Here is an 18,214-nt window from a genome sequence, read left to right as displayed (position 1 = left end):
AACTGCTCTTATAAATCAAGTCTCTAAGACTTGATTTTCAGATGGTCGCCAAGTGAAAAAAATGCCACATCAGACATGATCAGACCATGAAAATCGAGTCTTTGAGACTCGATTTGTAGGCCCTAAATCGAGTCTCTTAGACTCGAGATACTAGTAAAGAATATAGTTTGAAAACGTGGCCTACTAATTATAATGTTTGAAAATCAGGGTTAATTTCCCATTTTGGCCCCTGTTTGTACTTAAAGAGGGTTTTCCTAGCTAATTAATAAACTATGATGGAAGGATAGAGAAGGGAGATTTTAAAAAGTGAACAGTTTGTATCTTGCAAAAATGAGTTTCAATTATCTTTGTAAATGTGGTATACTTACGGATATAATGGTGACTGAGAGGATGTAAAATTAGCAACTTGGCATGGTTGTATAGATGATGAAGCTGCTCGTTTTGTATCTCTAGCCTTTCCTAATCATGAAGTAAGCAAACAAATTCAATTCACATATACAATCCTCATTCATAAATGTGTGGAGGGGTGTGATACCAGTTTGTGCAGATAAACTGTTAAATACATTTTGGTTGAATAATTGACATGTCAACTAAAACTCTCATCTTGTAGCTGAATTTAAAAAAAGAAAGAAAAGAAAAGACTTAGATTGTAACTTTTTTTCATTTTACTTTTATGATATATCGAAATAATAATAGTGAAATTAATTATATGGATAACCTATAATTGGCACTGCCACATCATGTTTGATAAGGCCTCATAGATTTTTATACATATTTGTGAATTTTTTTTAACAAGTTAGGCTATATAATAGATCAAGGACATCTTATAAAGAGGGAACATAACTATAATCATATAATATATAATTATGGTTCAAATATAAGTAAAGATGTAAATCATTTTATACTCCACTACTGTGAGCCAAGTTCTGTAATGTTATCCATTTTGTCTTTGGAAACATAGGGAAGTTTTGAACAGAATAATTTTCTTTTCCAATCAATGGCAATAAGTATGCTATACATTTTTTTTAACACCCGGTAGAGTTCTTTGTAAACCTTTCTAAACTCTTGGGAGATGGAAATTATGGCAGGTCTTTCCTTTTGTTGGGTGCCTAGAGAGGCAAATATGGCAGCCCATATTTTCGCAAGTGGTCTTTGCAAAATGTTTTTGTTGGCTTTTTTGATCTTGGGCACTACCCTTCCTGTTTAGATGTTGTTACCAGGAAGGAGGCATTGACTGTGTTTTGATGTTGTGTGCTTTCTTTAATAAAAGTTTTTAGTTCATCAAAAAATAAAAATCACACTTGCTTTATGATCTAAGTAGAGTACTCCACAGTCTACACCGATGACATTGGGTTGACCACATGGCAAAGATTATTACTGTATATCATGCACAACTGTACCAACCATTTCCCATGAGTTCTCCACCACTACAGATTGCAGTCAGCAACTTCCATTCCCTCATTGATCAATCATTCAATTTACACTTATTCTATGAGTAGATTTGCATTGAATAATGGTTTTGTTGTGGTGCAGTCCAGTGATTATAAATAAAGACAATACTACACTCACACAGTCATAACTTCAAGTTCGAAACTAAGCTCTCTCTCTTAATAATGAATCTAGAGCTTGAGGCTGTACTTATTTTGCTAAATCTTTGTCTTTGCCATTGCAAGGTGAAAACAACACAACTTTCTTATATCCTTTATGCAACATAAATTTCAATGAGGTTGATGGCATGCTAAGCATGGCTGTAGTTCTGTAACTGCGATTACATATATGTATTTACTTACATATTTGTATTGTAAGAGTTCCAATTAAAACAAGTTAGAGATTAATTATAGTAAAAAGTTTCTCCTCTATGTGATAAAAAATCAAATGAAACGTAAATGATCATAATGCATCATGAAATGGTACAGCTGAAATTCGTGCACTTCAAACAACTTATAAGAAGCTGTCCAATACATAGCAAATAGATTAATGACACAAACACATGCAGCGCCAAACAACCAGTGCACCATTCCAAGTCAACCAATTCACCATTCCAAGTCTCTCCAAATCAAAATCAAAACAAAAGAAATACCCAAAAGACAAAAATCCTCAGCACCAAATCTCAACAGAAAACCAGGAAATTAAACAGACCCACTTCCCAAATCCCATTGATTTCACCTCAATCCCCAGAAATTGGAAAGAGAAATTGTTATAGATCATGAAGTTCATGAACAAAAGCTAACATAAAATGCAAACCAAAGAATACATTGTTAAGTTATAGTAACTCATTTAACACAAACCCAAAACTTAATCCATAAGTTTATTTTTTCCATATGTATTATATTAAGATTTGGAATTAGGAAAATAGAATGATGCAAAATGCTTATCTGAATATTATTGGTCACTATTATCTGATTATATACATCAACAGAGTACTTAACCAACTAACTGAAAGATAACTAACTAACTTCAAAGTCACGTGCACATCACATGCCCACTTAATAGACTAAACTAATTGCAGCATATCTACCTAACATTGAACTACATGTAGCACAGCACCCTGCTTATAGCTCTTCAACAGCAACATCAGTTTCTGCATTAACTGCATCTGCAGAATCCTTCTTCAACATATTACATAATAGAAGTAAAATTATTAGGACATATCATATGCATACTTATTGCTGGTGAGTTTTGGGTTGGGTCCAATAATGTGAAAACTTTGTGCCAAACCTATTGCTGGTGAAGCTAAAGCCGCCATTCTCGCAGTTCACCTAGCCTGGTCTCTTGGGTTAATGTCATTTTGAAAGGGACACTTTAGCAATTATATCTGCCATCCTCAAGTTCAATCCTACTCAAGCTAGCATACTGGAAAAATGCCTCTATCATTGTAGACATTCAAAAAAGGGCTCTTTTTCTCTAACACATGGAGTAAGATGGATTTTTATATTTATTTATTATTGTGTTGCTAGAAGAGCTAGATGGATTTAATTTGCTATTCTGTATTAATTTCTTTATGTGTTAATGAAAAGTTTTATTCAGAAAAAATAGAGAGAAAAGAAACATGGGCCGCTTACAAAATTCCAAGACAGGTTAACTTTGTTGCTAACATTTAGCTGGTTGATCCTTAAACAATAACTTCGTTGGCCCAGCGATGAACCTACAACACCCATCAAATTCAAAACTCAAAAAAATTTCACCTTCCCGAAAATTGAATAAACATCTAAAGCATGAATAAACAACTTAGCTCATAGATGAATAAATTTAAAAAAAAAAAAAAATGAAAATTGAAATCCCTTAGAAATGATGGTAGTAAAGTTAATCATAATAATATTTTAAGGAAAATATTAAAAAAGAAAGCATAGAATACTTTTTGTTTTCTGAACTTTTGAGTTTATGAGAAATTAACAAACCGTTAAGCTAAATATCTAACAATGTCAAATCCTACAACGACTAAATGTGATACTGCTTCATTAAGGCTGTTTACAAATCTGAAATCTCACATTTGGATCCTGGGTACATAAAAAGTTTATTATTAGCATGTGACTCATTAAACAAATTATTTTATATCTTCAAATTAAATAGCATGCAGTTAAGAACATAACAATCATAGTCAGCTTGAATATGATAGCATGATGGGAAATTGTCTAAAACCAACAAACCTTGGAATGCAAATGCAAGAATCCTTAATGTTCTATATATTTCTGTCAAATTTGTGTATGATATGTTGTTACAGGATGTCTGAAACAGAAAATAAACATGCAACATCAATCATAGAAAAACAAAAAAAATTATATAAGTAAAGAATAAAAATTATTCACAAAAAGAAAGGAAAGCATAGGTAGATGAAAGAAAGAAGTAATCAAACCTTAGGAACGGTTGGAATAGATGAGAACCGATACAGAAATAACCAAAAGCACCGTTAGCTGAGTAGGAGTGGAAGGAATTTGGGTTTTGTGATTTGCATTTGATTATTGTAGAAGAGGAGGTGAACCTGAAAATAGGCGGGTCTGATTATTGTGGAAGAGCAGAAGGTTTTTAAACGTAAAAGGCAGAGTTCTAGAAAGGGGAGATTAAAAAAAAAAAAAAAAAAGCGTTTGTTTCAATGAGTGGACATTAATGGTTAATTATAAAGTGGTCTCACTTAAATTTAGATAGGTGGAGAAAAATTAAACTCTAATTCCAGATTTGAATTGAATAATTAGAACGATAATTATGGTATGGTCTCCACATAAATTTAGACATATGGTACAAAATTAGAATTTTAATTTGATTTTCTCTCTACTTCACCTATTATATATATATATTTGAATTTGAATTCCATATTGTTACTTCACATGGAGTAGGACAGCACACTAGTTTAGGCTTTTTTTTTTTGATGTGAAAACACAGCTAAAACTTTATTAATCAAGAGAATTGGCCAATACATCCTGGTTGAGAGCTTGTTCAAGGAAACAAGGAATCTCTTCAACCCAAACAGAAAAATCATTAATGCCTAAAGCATGTCTAGCTAGTAAATGTGCTGGTCTATTGCCCTTATGACCAATATGGGCAAAGTTTACACTACGGAAACTATGAGCAACACTTATGGAACTATAGACCAGAGCAGCCACAGATAAAGGGGGAGGAGAAGAGTCCCTTAGAGCATTAGCCAGTGACAAAGAATCAGTCTCTAGCGTGAAGTCCTGGATAGACATATCTTTGGCAAATTAAAGACCCATCTCAACCGCCTTAGCTTCAACCTCAATGGCACCCAGAGGAGCTTTAATTTTTTTACTGTAGGCTCCAATCAGCTGACCTGCATCATCGCGAATGATAATCCCCACCCCTGCCGATTTCTGCTCTTTGAACACAGCCCCATCTACATTTATTTTGTAACGAGCTGGAGAGGGAGGCGTCCACACTGCTGCTCCAGCTGGCTGCTTCGAATTCGTGACCTGTATACAAGCCTGGTAAGCACATAAATACTCCAACGCATCATGCACTAAGGTCTGACTTGACTTTTTCACACCACCATTCCTGCATTCATTCCGGTTCGACCACAATGCCCAGGCTATCACAATCAGTTTTTCCACCCTTCTGTGATCCCACTGAGCTATCATCACCACATACCAGAGCAAGTCCATGAACGACCCAAAATGGCAACTCCTAGAGCCCTGAAACAGAGCGGAATTGTGCCATATTTCAGCAGCACGTTGACACCGCCAGAACAGATGGGCTGAAGACTCTTCCTCCATGCGACACTCATCATAGACATTGTCCAACAGCACTTTGCGCCTGACCAGATTCTCCTTCGTGGGTAGAACATCTTTGCAGGCCCTCCAAGCGAAGTGGCGAATCTTGTGTGGAACATTACAACTCCATAGTTGCTTCCAAAACCTTCTTAACTGACTACCATCAGACACACCACCCACCGGTCCCTTTAAGCTCATCTCCATGGCCAACTTATATGCACTATGGACACTAAAGAGTCCATTGTGCGTTAAAGCCCAGACTTGCTTATCCTCTGGCAGATTCGCGCTTAGAGCAATGCTACAGATCAAGTCAGCTTCATGAGGAAGGAAAATTTGCCGCACCAAGTCATTATTCCATGCACCAGAAGCTTCATCAATAAGGGTTGCAACCTGAGAGTCCTCAGGTAGTCTAGAGACAGGAGAAAAAACCTTATAAGTTGAGGGGGATGGCACCCATTTATCCTTCCTAATCCTTATGCTATGACCATTCCCCACCAGCCACCTTTTGCCATTTTGGACAATTGCTTGAGCCGCCAAAATACTCCTCCAAATAAATGAAGGATTTTTTCCAAGACATGCATCCACAAATTCACACATTGGAAAATATTTGGCCTTAAATACTCTATATAATAGAGAATCACTCCCAGACTGGAGTCGCCACCCTTGTTTAGCTAACATGGCCAAATTAAATTCCTTCAGTTGTTTGAAACCCATTCCCCCACAAGCCTTTGGAGCACAAAGTTTCTCCCAACTAATCCATGCCATTTTCCTCTCCTCCTTACATTGCCCCCACCAAAAATTCCTAATAATACTTGTCATCTCATCACAAAGGGAATCAGGAATTTTAAAGCAGCTCATAGTATACGTCGGAATAGCTTGTGCTACCGCTTTTATCAAAACTTCCTTCCCAGCTTTAGACAATAGCTTTTCCTTCCACCCAGCCAATTTTTTGGCCAGTTTTGTTTTGACTTCCTTGAAAGTATTCTTCTTATTTCTTCCTACCAAAGAAGGGAGGCCCAGATACTTCTCATGCTGCCGAATGACTTGAGCACCAAATCGCACTTTAATCTCTTCCTGGATCTCCTGTACTGTGTTAGGACTGAAAAACAGAGAAGTTTTGGCACGGTTCAGCTGTTGGCCAGAAGCTTGCTCATACGTTCTCAGTACTTTCTAAAGGGCTTCACATTCTTCAATAGTGGCTTTGCAAAAAATTAAACTATCATCTGCAAAAAATAAATGAGATAGACAAGGGCCACCCCTACATACAGAAACACCTTCCAGCAAACCATCAGCTGTAGCTTTTTTAATCAACGCAGAAAGGCCTTCTGCACAAATCAAAAATAAATATGGGGAGAGTGGATCACCTTGGCGGAGTCCTCTAGAGGGAATAATATGGCCACTAGGTTTACCATTGACCCGTACAGCATAGGTGACTGAAGAGATGCATTGCATCATCAGGCTCCTCCATCTTGAATGAAACCCCAATTTCTCCATTATCTTCTCTAGGCATGCCCATTCCACCCTGTCATATGCCTTGCTCATGTCTAGCTTGAGAGCCATCTCACCTTTAGTTCCTGATTTCTTCAAATTAATCTGGTGCATTGCCTCAAAAGCTACTAAAACATTATCAGTAATCAATCTACCATTCACAAAAGCACTCTGGGTATCACTGATAATAGATGGGAGGATTTTTTTAAGTCTGTTGGCTAGAGTTTTAGATGCCAGTTTGTAAATAACATTACAGAGACTGATTGGTCTATACTCAGTTACTCTTTTAGGTGATTCAGTTTTAGGAACCAAAACAATATGTGTTTCATTAAATTTTGGCGGGGTAATGCCTAAATTAAGGAAATCCAATACTGTCTTAGTTACTACACCACCTACAATAGACCAGAATTTTTGGAAAAAAAGAGGGGGCATACCATCCGGACCTGGGGCTTTTAAAGGATACATCTGTTTTAGGGCGTTGTGCACTTCACCTGCCTGGAACTCCTTCACCAGCATGGAATTCATTGAATGAGTTACTCTAGGTTGAATAGCCTCTAGGATTTCAGTGAAATCTGATGGTGCTGAGGAGGTGAACAACTCAGAGTAGTAGTCAATAAACGCCTTCTCAATCTCCCCTTGGTCAACCTGCCACACCTCATTAGCATCTAAAACCCCCTCAATTAAGTTCTTTTGAAACCTTGCTGAGGCCTTAGCATGAAAGAAGCGGGTATTTCTGTCACCCTCCTGAAACCAGTTCAGCCGAGCCCTCTGTTTCCACATGGCATCTTCTTTGTCAAGCCAACAATTCAATTCCACTCTAGTATCTCTTAAGTCTTTTATAACCGAAGGTGATGAAGCTTGCATCTCCAACCCTTCTAGGCGTTTTTGTAAACCAGCTATCTTCTTTCCCACATGCCCATACTCACTCACATTCCACACCTCCAGCTTGTTTCTGCATGATTCCATACAAGATAAAATAGGAAAATTAGAAGCCATGCACATCCCTTCCTCCCATGCCTCAGTCACCACTTTCTCACATCTCTCATCTTTCAACCACATAGACTCAAATCTAAATAATTTCTTGTGCTTCTGGTATTTTTTTCTTTGAGAATAGATGCAGCAAAAGAGGATTATGATTAGAGACAGAAAATGACTTATGATGAAGCTTAGCATTAGGGAAAAGAGAATGCCAATCTGTAGAAGCTAAGGCCCTATCCAACCATTCCCTGATCTGAGTGCCATCCCTTTTTTGATACAGCCAAGTGAATTTAGGACCCACAAAGCCCACCTCCTTTAGCCCACAAAAGTTAATAGAAGCATTAAACCTGGCCATTTGCTGTACTGGCCTAGAAGCCCCTCCCTCCTTCTTTGCTTGACACCTGATTTCATTGAAATCTCCAATCACAAGCCATGGCAACTGTGAGCTATCCCTAAAGGAATTAAGCAATCTCCATGAATCCATCCTTAGTGCAGTCTCAGGATGACCATAGAAACCTGACAAATGCCAACATCCGATTCTTTCACCCCCCTCAATCAAAGCATCAATAAAGGATAGCGAAGAATCCAGAACATCCACTTTGATATCAGATTTCCAAAATAAAGCTAACCCTCCCTTCAAACCATCACTAGGAACAATAAAACTATCTTTAAAACCACATTGATTACGAACAATTTTTACCCACTCTTCATTCGACTTTGTTTCCATCAAGAACACCAGATTGGGATCTTCTAACCTAATAACCTTTTTCAAGGCATTAACTGTCTGAAGGTTCCCAAGCCCTCGACAGTTCCAACTTAGGAGACTCATTGGACCCGGCGAGGTTGCCCAGCAACCTCCGCCGATCCCAAGTGTGTAGCAAATAAGACACTGAGCCTTTTTGTCTCCTCATCCACTTTCTGCTTCTTTTCAATTTCAACCACATCCTCCTCCGTACTACCTCCCTCCTCAGCTTTTCTTTTTGGGCCTAAAGTCACCACATTCTCCAACTGCATCTGGTTATTATTGTGCTTACAAGGGAGCCTAGTCCACGTACCTTTTTTATTCCCTGTAGTAAGGTCAGTTCCAACACCCCTGGCTGCAACAGTTGACCCTTTGGTGGCTTGTTTACCATGAACTGATTTCACCTTTGGTTTCTTCTCCGACCTTTCAGTCCATCCCATAGAAAACTCCATGTTGCCTAAACTAGGCTGCATGTTAGTGGGGACAATTTCATGCCCCACTATTTCGGACTCCCTTGCCAACTCCCCGGATCCATGCATCCCCTCCGGCCCCACCACCTCCCCTTCCTTTCCTTTAATGCCACGTATGACCTCTGCAACCAATTCATTCGAAGGAGAGACATTATCGGCTAACTCCCTATCTAATTCCTCAATCACCGTTTCAAAATCTGCTGCATTATGTGAAATAATTGATACACCAGGCAACTCGGACGGTACACCAGCCAACTCCTTTATCACATTGTCATTCCTGGGTTGCTCGGTCAACATGCTTGACTTACCAAGGCCCACACGTTCCACTTGGGTTCCCTGAATCAATGGCGCTGCAGGGTGATGAACAAACCCACTTGAAACCTCCATTCCACCCCTATCGGCCTGTTTATCCATGCCTCTGACCGGTTCTGAGTCATACCCCTTCACTTCAACTACCTGTCTCTTGCCTGGACTGAATATCGAAGCTTTAATCCAATGTCCATATTGTTGACGGTCCAACGGCAGAGTACCATTGCTTTTCAGCCATAGTTCGCATTCCTTATCATCATGTGACAACATCCCACACCAGAAACATATATTGGGTAATCTCTCATACTGAAAAGAGACCCAACCTTCTAGATTATCCTCAAAGTTTACCTTTCTTCCTCTGCATAAGGGGTGAGATACATCAACCCAAACTCTAACTCGCATGAAAGTTCCTCCCCTCATCTCGGAATTGTCTCGCGACATAACCACCTCTCCAATTGATTCACCGATTTCAATGGCTGTCTCCGGGGTCATAAACTTGTATGGCAAATCATGAAGTTGGATCCAAAATTTCACCCTGTTAAACACAACCTCCTTTATCGGTTTAGTACCTTCAAACCGTTTTAGCACTACTAAATGACGATCATAAGACCACGGTTCCCCCAGCAAAACTTTTACAGCATCCACCTCCTGTTCAAACGTAAATAGCAGTATATTCTCTCCCACATTAGTAATATGGAAGCTCGCCTTTGTGCGCCAAATAGGTCGAAACGTGCGTGCCACTGCATCAATATTTAGAGCCCTCTTCGTAAAGAATTTTGCTGCTAAGACACACTCCGGCCTCTGGTTTTTCTTCGACAACACTACTTTCTTCCCTTCCCATTCCGAGAGTGATAAGTTATCACACTTAGCCATAAGGTCTTCCAATATCCGTCACACCACTGAAACTCCAGTCAACGTAGAAAGAAAACAGAACCAAACCCTGCTAGCAACAGAGTACTACAGGGAAACAACCAGCCCTACTAGTAGTAGAGTACTATAGGGAAAATACCACGTCTTTCTCAAAGAGAAAGGTAACAGCACTACTACAGCCTAGGTTTGGGGAGGCGGCGGGAACCCTAACCCTAGACCGAGAACAAGTTTCTCGTGCCCGCTGTCTGAGATACTAGTTTAGGCTTTATAAAATTGATATACGTGTATCATGCTACGTTTGGTTGCCATGAAAACATAGGAAAAATTAAAGAATAACATTTCTATAATTTTGTACTTTTGATTTTTAATGCCTGAGGACTCAGTAAACGTTAATGTAGAAAAAATCAAACTTAATTTATTAAAAAAATATAGTTAATAATTCTAGTTTTTTTAAAAGGCTTTTATTATAATTGGTTTGTATATGAAACTACTTATTCTAACATTTAAAGAAAGAGTAATGCTACATACACAAACAATTTTACATTATTTTTATAAACTGCTGTTATAATTTTAGCATTTTTCAAATAATTATTGGTAAATAAAAATGTGAAGTTAATTGCGAGCTAGATTAGAACTAATAAGAATTTGTCAAATCAATAGTTTGTAAAATTGTTGTAAAATAGTTTGTGACTATAGCATCATAAAAAAAGAAAACGAATATAGTATGGTAATATTTTAATGAAATTATAAATATAAAAGGTTTTATAAAGAATATAGAATCTAAATTTAATTTTATAGTTTCTTTCATTAACTTTTCATCTAAATTAATAATTATGTGTAAGTCACATGAATTTTTTTTTTTTTTTTTTTTTTTACTACTAACATCAATTTATACGAAATACCTTCTCAAAAAAATTTCTATGAAAGACCTTCACTAACACACGTGTTTTTTGTAGAATGATGAAAAAGTAAAAGGATGGCAATTAAATTATTATTATGCACTAGCATATAATCCGTGCAATGCGTGAGATACTTTAATTCTTATTCATGGTAGAATATGTAAAAGTAATAATAATAAAATATTAAAATTCTATTGTTAGGAAATTGTTATTTTCACTAAATGTACGTTTGGTACACTAAATAAGAATTATGACATGAATTGTAATCTTTATTATTAGGAATAAAATGTGTTATAATGTAATAACTAAATATATTCATAAGTTTGGTTGTGAGTTATAACATTAGAATAAAACTTAAGATTTATTTTAGAAAATATCTTACTTATACAATCTCCTTAAAAATTGTTATTTTTTAAATTTAAGAGAGATATATAAGTTATTTTTTATTTTTATAACTGTTAGATGTATATGGAAAGTTTGTTTATTTGAAAATATATTAAGTTTTGAAACTAATGCACTTACTAAGGAATAGCTAATACAATTTTTTAAAATATGAATAGTTATTCCTCATTTTGAAGAATAGCTATTCATAAAAAATGACTATTCCTTATAATAAAAACATAACCAAACTAAATAATAGCTAAATTATAGGAATAACTATTATATTACAGTATTTATTACAGTCTACCAAACATGCTCTAAGTGTTTTATCCTACCAATATCATTCTCTAATAATGTAAACATTTATCATAAAAACTCCATGATAGCTCCTTAAGCCAACTAATCATAAAAATGATATTATAAAAATCTTATGATAACTCTATAGATGATTAATAGAAAACTAAATACTTTTGTCAAAAAAGAAAAAGACAAAAAGAAAACAAACTTTTTATTTTTATTTTTATTTATATAAACTACCTTTTTTAGGAAATTATAAAATCTCTCTTAATTTGTGTTTATGCATGAAATATATTCAAATGAAACATAATGAGGAAAATACAAAACACCTCATCATCATTATAGGATTCTTACTGTAACTCCCCAATTTACATTGCAAAGAGGAAAATTAATTCCAAGAATACAAAGGCAAACAAAAAATATATCTTGAGGTAGGGGGGAGAAAAAAAGAGATCCCTTAAAGCTAATCCTTATTTTGTACTTGCATTGATTGAAACTAAAAATTGGTCCCTCAAGATCAAATGTCCAAGCCTATGTAAGTACAAATAAAGTGGCTATGGTAGGCCTAACCAAGTCTTCCATTATAGAATTTTCTCAATACCAATCATTAAAAGATAAGAGCTAGTACCAATAGAAATCTACATTGCCTTGCTCTTTCCTTGAGCCGTGTACATTTGGTTTTCAATTTCTTGATGCTTCCTACCACTGTCCTTTTCCATCAACTTCTATTTCATTAGGATTTTTGATAATATTTGCACTTTTCTCAGTTTCACCAATATTCATTTTCTTATTTGTCTCTACCTTTTTTTCAACCACTCTCTAGCTCTAAGTAGCAATTAAGACCTATCAAAATAAAAATAAAATATTCATAAAAAAATAGCATTAGCATAAAACCTATATAAAATGATGCATTGAGTTGCACTCTATAAAACTCAAAGGATTATTATATCATAAATTATCCAATTTGTTGATAACTAATTGGGTGCAGGTGCAAACACATGCATATCAAGAATTGGGTGCAAAACGTAGTTCTAATGTTATCAATTTTAAAACAGTTAATTTGTTAATAATCTGCATATCAAGAATCAAGAATATATATACATTGATTTAAGAGTGACCATTGTTCTAAGAAAATAACTTGAAAACAGATGAATTGTGGATGAGATTTTTGAAGACTTTTCCTAAAGACACTATCTCTAGGTAAATGGTAAAATTTATAAATATTTGACCCAATAGAATAACATCCCAAAACAATAAAGGAAGATATCTTTCTACTTCGCTCTTGTAGACAACATCTATCCCATATAGCATCTTGCCAAAGACAACATGACATTCCATCCCACCCTTAAAAGGAAACAAAAAGCAGGCATGTATGAAAGAAAAACAGAAGTCCTAGTTATGAAAAATGTGCGCTAAGCAGTTGGTACAAATTACCATTGTTCAAATACATTTAAAAAAAAAAAAAAAAAATCCTCCACTCCATTGTTCATCATTGCTAGTTTCTCCTCACTTAAACTTCATCATTCAACTATTAACACAACTAGCAAATGTCACCATATTATAGTTCACACTTGTCGTCAAGGTGCACATATGTTGCTAATTCAGAATATGGATACTCAAAGTCATGTAATGAGTCTACCCACACCTAAATATGATAAAACATCTTGATCTACCTTAATTGAGTACCACACTACTTATTTAATAAGAAAAACAACTTAAAGATGAGGTTATATGCAACAACAACATGAGTTTATATGCAAATTAAGTGAAATTAACATGAGTGCACAAAGTTCCAAAATAATTCAACAAAACAAAGTATTCAACAGTATGAGTGATAGAAACTAACAAAAAAAAAAATAGATACTAAGATACCCAAACTTGTAATAAATATTTATGTATTTGGGTTTCGTCACACATTCAAGCATTTGGTTGAATACAAAAACAATATATATATATATATATATATAGTTTTTTAGGATAGAGAAACCAAATAGTGTGTGCCCTTTAAAAAAAATAAAACCCCTTAATTGTCAGTCTTCCAAGGAGAGAGAAAGGGATTGGCATTAAAAAAAAAAGGCATATTTGCATATTCCTCTTTCTCTCGAAATCATACTAACCTGGCCTGCTTAAAAAAAAATAGGGGATATATTGTATGAGTTTTTCTTTAGAAGAAATTGATTAGAGTAGCAACTGAAATAAACACAGCATACACAATAAGGGAAGTAGAAGTTTGTTTGGCGAAAACGTTGCTCTGTTTTGACTTTGGAGTTGTGATGGTTATGAAAAAGGTTAAGAAAGTGATATCTTTTGCTTTCTCCAAGAGATCTAGTACTTGATAGCATTTGAATTGTAGGCTGTAGATATTTCATGGGTGCCTAAAAAAATGCCAAAAAATAATAAAACATTAACATTTGTGCAGTAAAAAACTATGATATCTAAAATTTAGAACTGAACAAAGAGCATGAAAATTTTTTTGAACAAAAAAATAATAATAATAAAGAAAGAGATATAGAGAGAAAGAGACTAAATTTCATACCACATCAAGAAAACTCTTTTGTCTTCTTTGTTAACTTCAAAGTTCAACTGAAGCCTCGCCCTATAGTGTGAGTAAAGAATTTGGTAAAGCAACCTAACTTTTTGCCAAATAGAATGTTTCTCGGGTACTTCACAGGATGACCCTTCTTTCGAAACACTTGCGAACTTGACAGCCTAGCGTTACTCTTCAGCTTCTAGTCATATGCTTCACACATTGCCTTTTTGCGGGTTGCTTCTCGCAAGATTCTTGCGAGCTAGTCGCAAATTGCACTAATTCATCTTTTGAAGCTTGATTCTTCATTGATCTCTCACACTCATCCCTTAGAAATAAAGCCACATACATATAGAGAAATGATTGAAGAAATTACAATCAAATTTGGCATGGAATTACAGCCAACATAAGCTAGTTGGAAATCACAACTTTACAATCTCCCCCTTTGGTTATTCCATGACAAAACCCCTAAATAGACTCTAGACTTAAATGTAAGTTTGGGAACATAGGCAAAACTCACTCACACCTAAATCTAAAAGTTGTGAAGCACTTGAACTATATACACCTGTATCCTAAAACACTTAGACATAACAAATAAACTTCATTGAGCACTAGATAAGTACAACACAAGGCATGTATGAAGAACAAGTAAAATTCGATCAAGATACCAATTGAAGTATAAGACATAAAACATAACTTGATCAAACATGAACAGTCATTAGGAAATGATCACAATGAACATTTAAGTAGTAAATGATCATCCAGACACACAATGAAATTAAGAGCAATACTAAAAACAATTGTATGTCCAACATACCACATGATGCATTAAAGAAACTAAGGCAATAAGCAAAGATAATTATAAGCATAAAAAAACGGCTATAAAAACCAAGGAACATAAAGTACTAAAGAAACTATGTTTTAAACTAAAGTACTTGAAAGCTTTAAATAAAGCACCGTAAATAAACATAAACTAGAAAAGCATAACAAAAACCACGAAAATAAACCACTGGTGTTACTACTCCCCCTTAGGTTGTACTCCCCCTCAAGCTAATCTACTTCCCCTTTTTTAGAATGGCCAAAGGTCCTAGTATGCATCGGACTCCGATTTTGATTTCTCTAAGTTTTGGGTCTGAGAAGAGAGGGAGGTGATTTGGCCTTGAAGGTATCTGAACTGCCTCATGGAGTAGTCGGTATGTGAAGTCAGCATGGTATGCATTTCTTCTACCCTTCCAAGTCTATAATCAAGGCGGTTGGATGCTCTAGCTTGAGCTGGAGAAGAAGGTTGTGGAGTATCCTTCAGTACAGAAGTGAATCGCTCAATTTTCTCATTGGTGTTGCCTCCTTCTTCTGTAGCTTCATCTCTTGGAATTTGAGATGTATCGGTGCCTGGGCTGGGAATGTGAGCTTTGCTCCAGATAATGGTTTGCTCACTAATAGGTTCTTCCCTTTGCATAACCGAAAGACCACTTGGAATCTTCACCCTTACCCTTGATATTACAGATATGACAAGGCTTAGGAATGGTAGAGTTAGCCTTGAATTTCTCTTCTTGATGCACTTGACGAAGATATGGTAGATGTGACCACAAATATCAATCTCTTTGGGAGTAAAGAGATCATATAGGAAGACGGTCCTTGGCACTGATAAGGTTGTCAAATTCTTCACCGGATAAAGGTTGAAGATCATGATGTAGGCCAAGGCTCTCATCTTCGGAGAGAACTCAATCGTGTGCAAGGCCTTCTTCTTGAGTTGACTTCTAAGAACTAACATGAGAGGCTCAAGTTTCTCTTTCCTCTCATTATAGTGTAGAGAGGTGTCCGGAGTTGTCGGTCAAATCTCCAAGAGCTCTTAGATTGACTCCCTTGAAACTATGAACTCTCTCCCCCTTATCCAACAGTTGATGTGGCCGCCTTCCACAAATGCATTAGCAAAGAACTCCTTGATGATGCACTCATACACATCACCTATAGGATTCAGCAATTTGGCCCATGTCTATCCTTGAACATTTTCGGAATGAATGTGTCCTTTAAGGACTTAATGTCCACATTTCTTTCCAAGACGATCGAAGCAATGTTGTAATGATCAATGTATGCCATGTTAGCATCATTGTTTCTAAATGAATTTGGGGAGTAGCGAGGATGCTTTGCTGTTTTCTTCGCTGCTGACTTACAAGAAGACATCTACAAAATGAACAAACACACAAATCATACACAAACATGGCTAACAAACTTGATTAGATACAAGTTAGTCCATGAACACAAACAAATTGTCCTAAAATGGAAATAGACAAACAAACATAGTCACAAGAACATATTATAAGTGCTAAAGGTTTGAAAAGACTTACATAGCATGAGTGAATGCAAGACATATCAAGTGATAGAGTGTGTGCATTAAGGGTGCTTGTGGTGTGCACATGAGATGCATGAGCAATGCATGACAAAGAATTCATGGGGCAAAGTGTGTAAAACACACAACCAATGATCAAAACATGTAAAACATGCATAATCAAAGGTAATCCCCAAAAGTTTGTACTCATTGGAGTCCAAAACAACGAAAAAAAATACCATATAGGTATTTTATCAAACACTTATAGTGCACACATGACTTAAAAATATGAAACAATGCATGAACATATGAAAATCTTGCCTAAACACATGTTAAAATGCCATTAGGGGCCAACATAAATACAAACAAACACAATGGGACATAGCCCAATCAAGAAAAATAAAAAGATTTGACAAGAAATTGAAATTTTCCCAACCCCTTTCAAAATAACCTCAACCCTAAAAATCCTAGAACCTAAGGCATAATCTAAGGATTTAAAGATTAAAAAGTGTTAAAACATACCTTAGATGAGTCTTAGATTTGAAATCCCTTGATTTTTGGTTGAGATTTGAGTGAAAATGGTGTTTTGGGTTGAAAAAGGCGCGAAGGAGGCAAAGTGTAGTTTTTGAAAAAACTGTCACTATTTAGTCTTTAAAAACTAAAAATCCGCTCATTTCGCGGGATAACTACTCGTGAAGTACTCACGAATTACTCGCAAAATGCCTCAAATGTATAGGGCTAGTTTCACGGGAAGCTATTTCTCGCGAAGAAGTCGTGAGAGAGTCACGAAACTCTTTGTGTAGAATTTTGGAAGAAATGAATATTAGCTTCCTCATTTTCGTGGCTAGGTTGCGAGATGTCTAACACGCGACTTACTCGCGAAAATGCCTCTGAAGGAGTTTTTCAACAAAACAGATTTGGCTTTTTGGAAAAACTCTTAAAAACACAAGTGATACACAAAAACACTTTCAAAAACAAATAAAATACTCAAAAATCTTTTTGGGTTTGATCATCAAGCAATTGAGTATACACAAATAATATTTGAACACATACAATCACACAAATGAAATAGGCATTCATTGAACATTAGTCTTCTGTGTTGTGTGTGCTAGTCCATAGTCTAGTATGAAGTTTCAATGATCAATTCAATCAAATTATACACAACTAGCACGAAGTCAAGTGACCTATCTCACTAGTAGAAATGAACATATATGACCTCCCACCAAAGTGTTTACATTGATTGAAAGCTTTTCATTTGGCTTCCACTTTTCATACTTTTTGATCAATACAACTCAATTTTTGAGCAACGATGCCATGAAATTTTTTATATTTCTTTGACGAATAAGCCTTTGGCTTTGGCACCATACATTTTGAATAAATTTTTGCTCCACCTTTTCCTAGTTAAACTAGTTTTCGAAACAAGACTTTTTCAACTCTATCTCTTTTAGAGATTGATGTTTGTAGAGTTTTTGACATAAAAATAAATGTGATGAGATATATAGGCACAAATCTACACATGTATCAAGATCAAACAAGACTATTGACTAATCATTCATGACAAGTTTGAAGATCTATTTACAATAATCAAACGTAAATTTCTAGATGTCGCTCACACTTAAAAAATGTGCATACATAACAAGCTAAACTCGTAAATGTACTACGCCATTAGTACATAGGTACTAGGCCAAACTCAACATTGATATACACA

The 18,214-nt window shown here is 35.7% G+C and overlaps 1 protein-coding gene and 1 long non-coding RNA gene across 2 annotated transcripts; both read right to left on the bottom strand.

Annotated features, from left to right (window-relative positions):
• Window positions 1-2,391: 2,391 nt before the first annotated feature.
• Window positions 2,392-4,040, bottom strand: LOC115969905. Its single transcript, XR_004087090.1, has 3 exons — window positions 3,854-4,040; window positions 3,648-3,726; window positions 2,392-3,145 (listed from the first exon to the last, which is right to left on the bottom strand). It is a non-coding gene; the product is annotated as an uncharacterized LOC115969905 (long non-coding RNA).
• Window positions 4,041-4,694: 654 nt separating this feature from the next.
• Window positions 4,695-8,514, bottom strand: LOC115970438. Its single transcript, XM_031090075.1, has 3 exons — window positions 8,033-8,514; window positions 6,486-7,659; window positions 4,695-6,389 (listed from the first exon to the last, which is right to left on the bottom strand). Exons 1-3 carry the CDS (start codon window positions 8,512-8,514, stop codon window positions 4,695-4,697), a joined length of 3,351 nt encoding a protein of 1,116 aa, XP_030945935.1.
• Window positions 8,515-18,214: the final 9,700 nt, after the last annotated feature.

This window comes from Quercus lobata, chromosome 12 (genome assembly GCF_001633185.2).
Source record: "Quercus lobata isolate SW786 chromosome 12, ValleyOak3.0 Primary Assembly, whole genome shotgun sequence".
Taxonomy (NCBI): Eukaryota; Viridiplantae; Streptophyta; class Magnoliopsida; order Fagales; family Fagaceae; genus Quercus; species Quercus lobata.
Note: the sequence above shows the minus strand (reverse complement) of the source record. Positions and strands in the feature narration are given on the sequence as shown.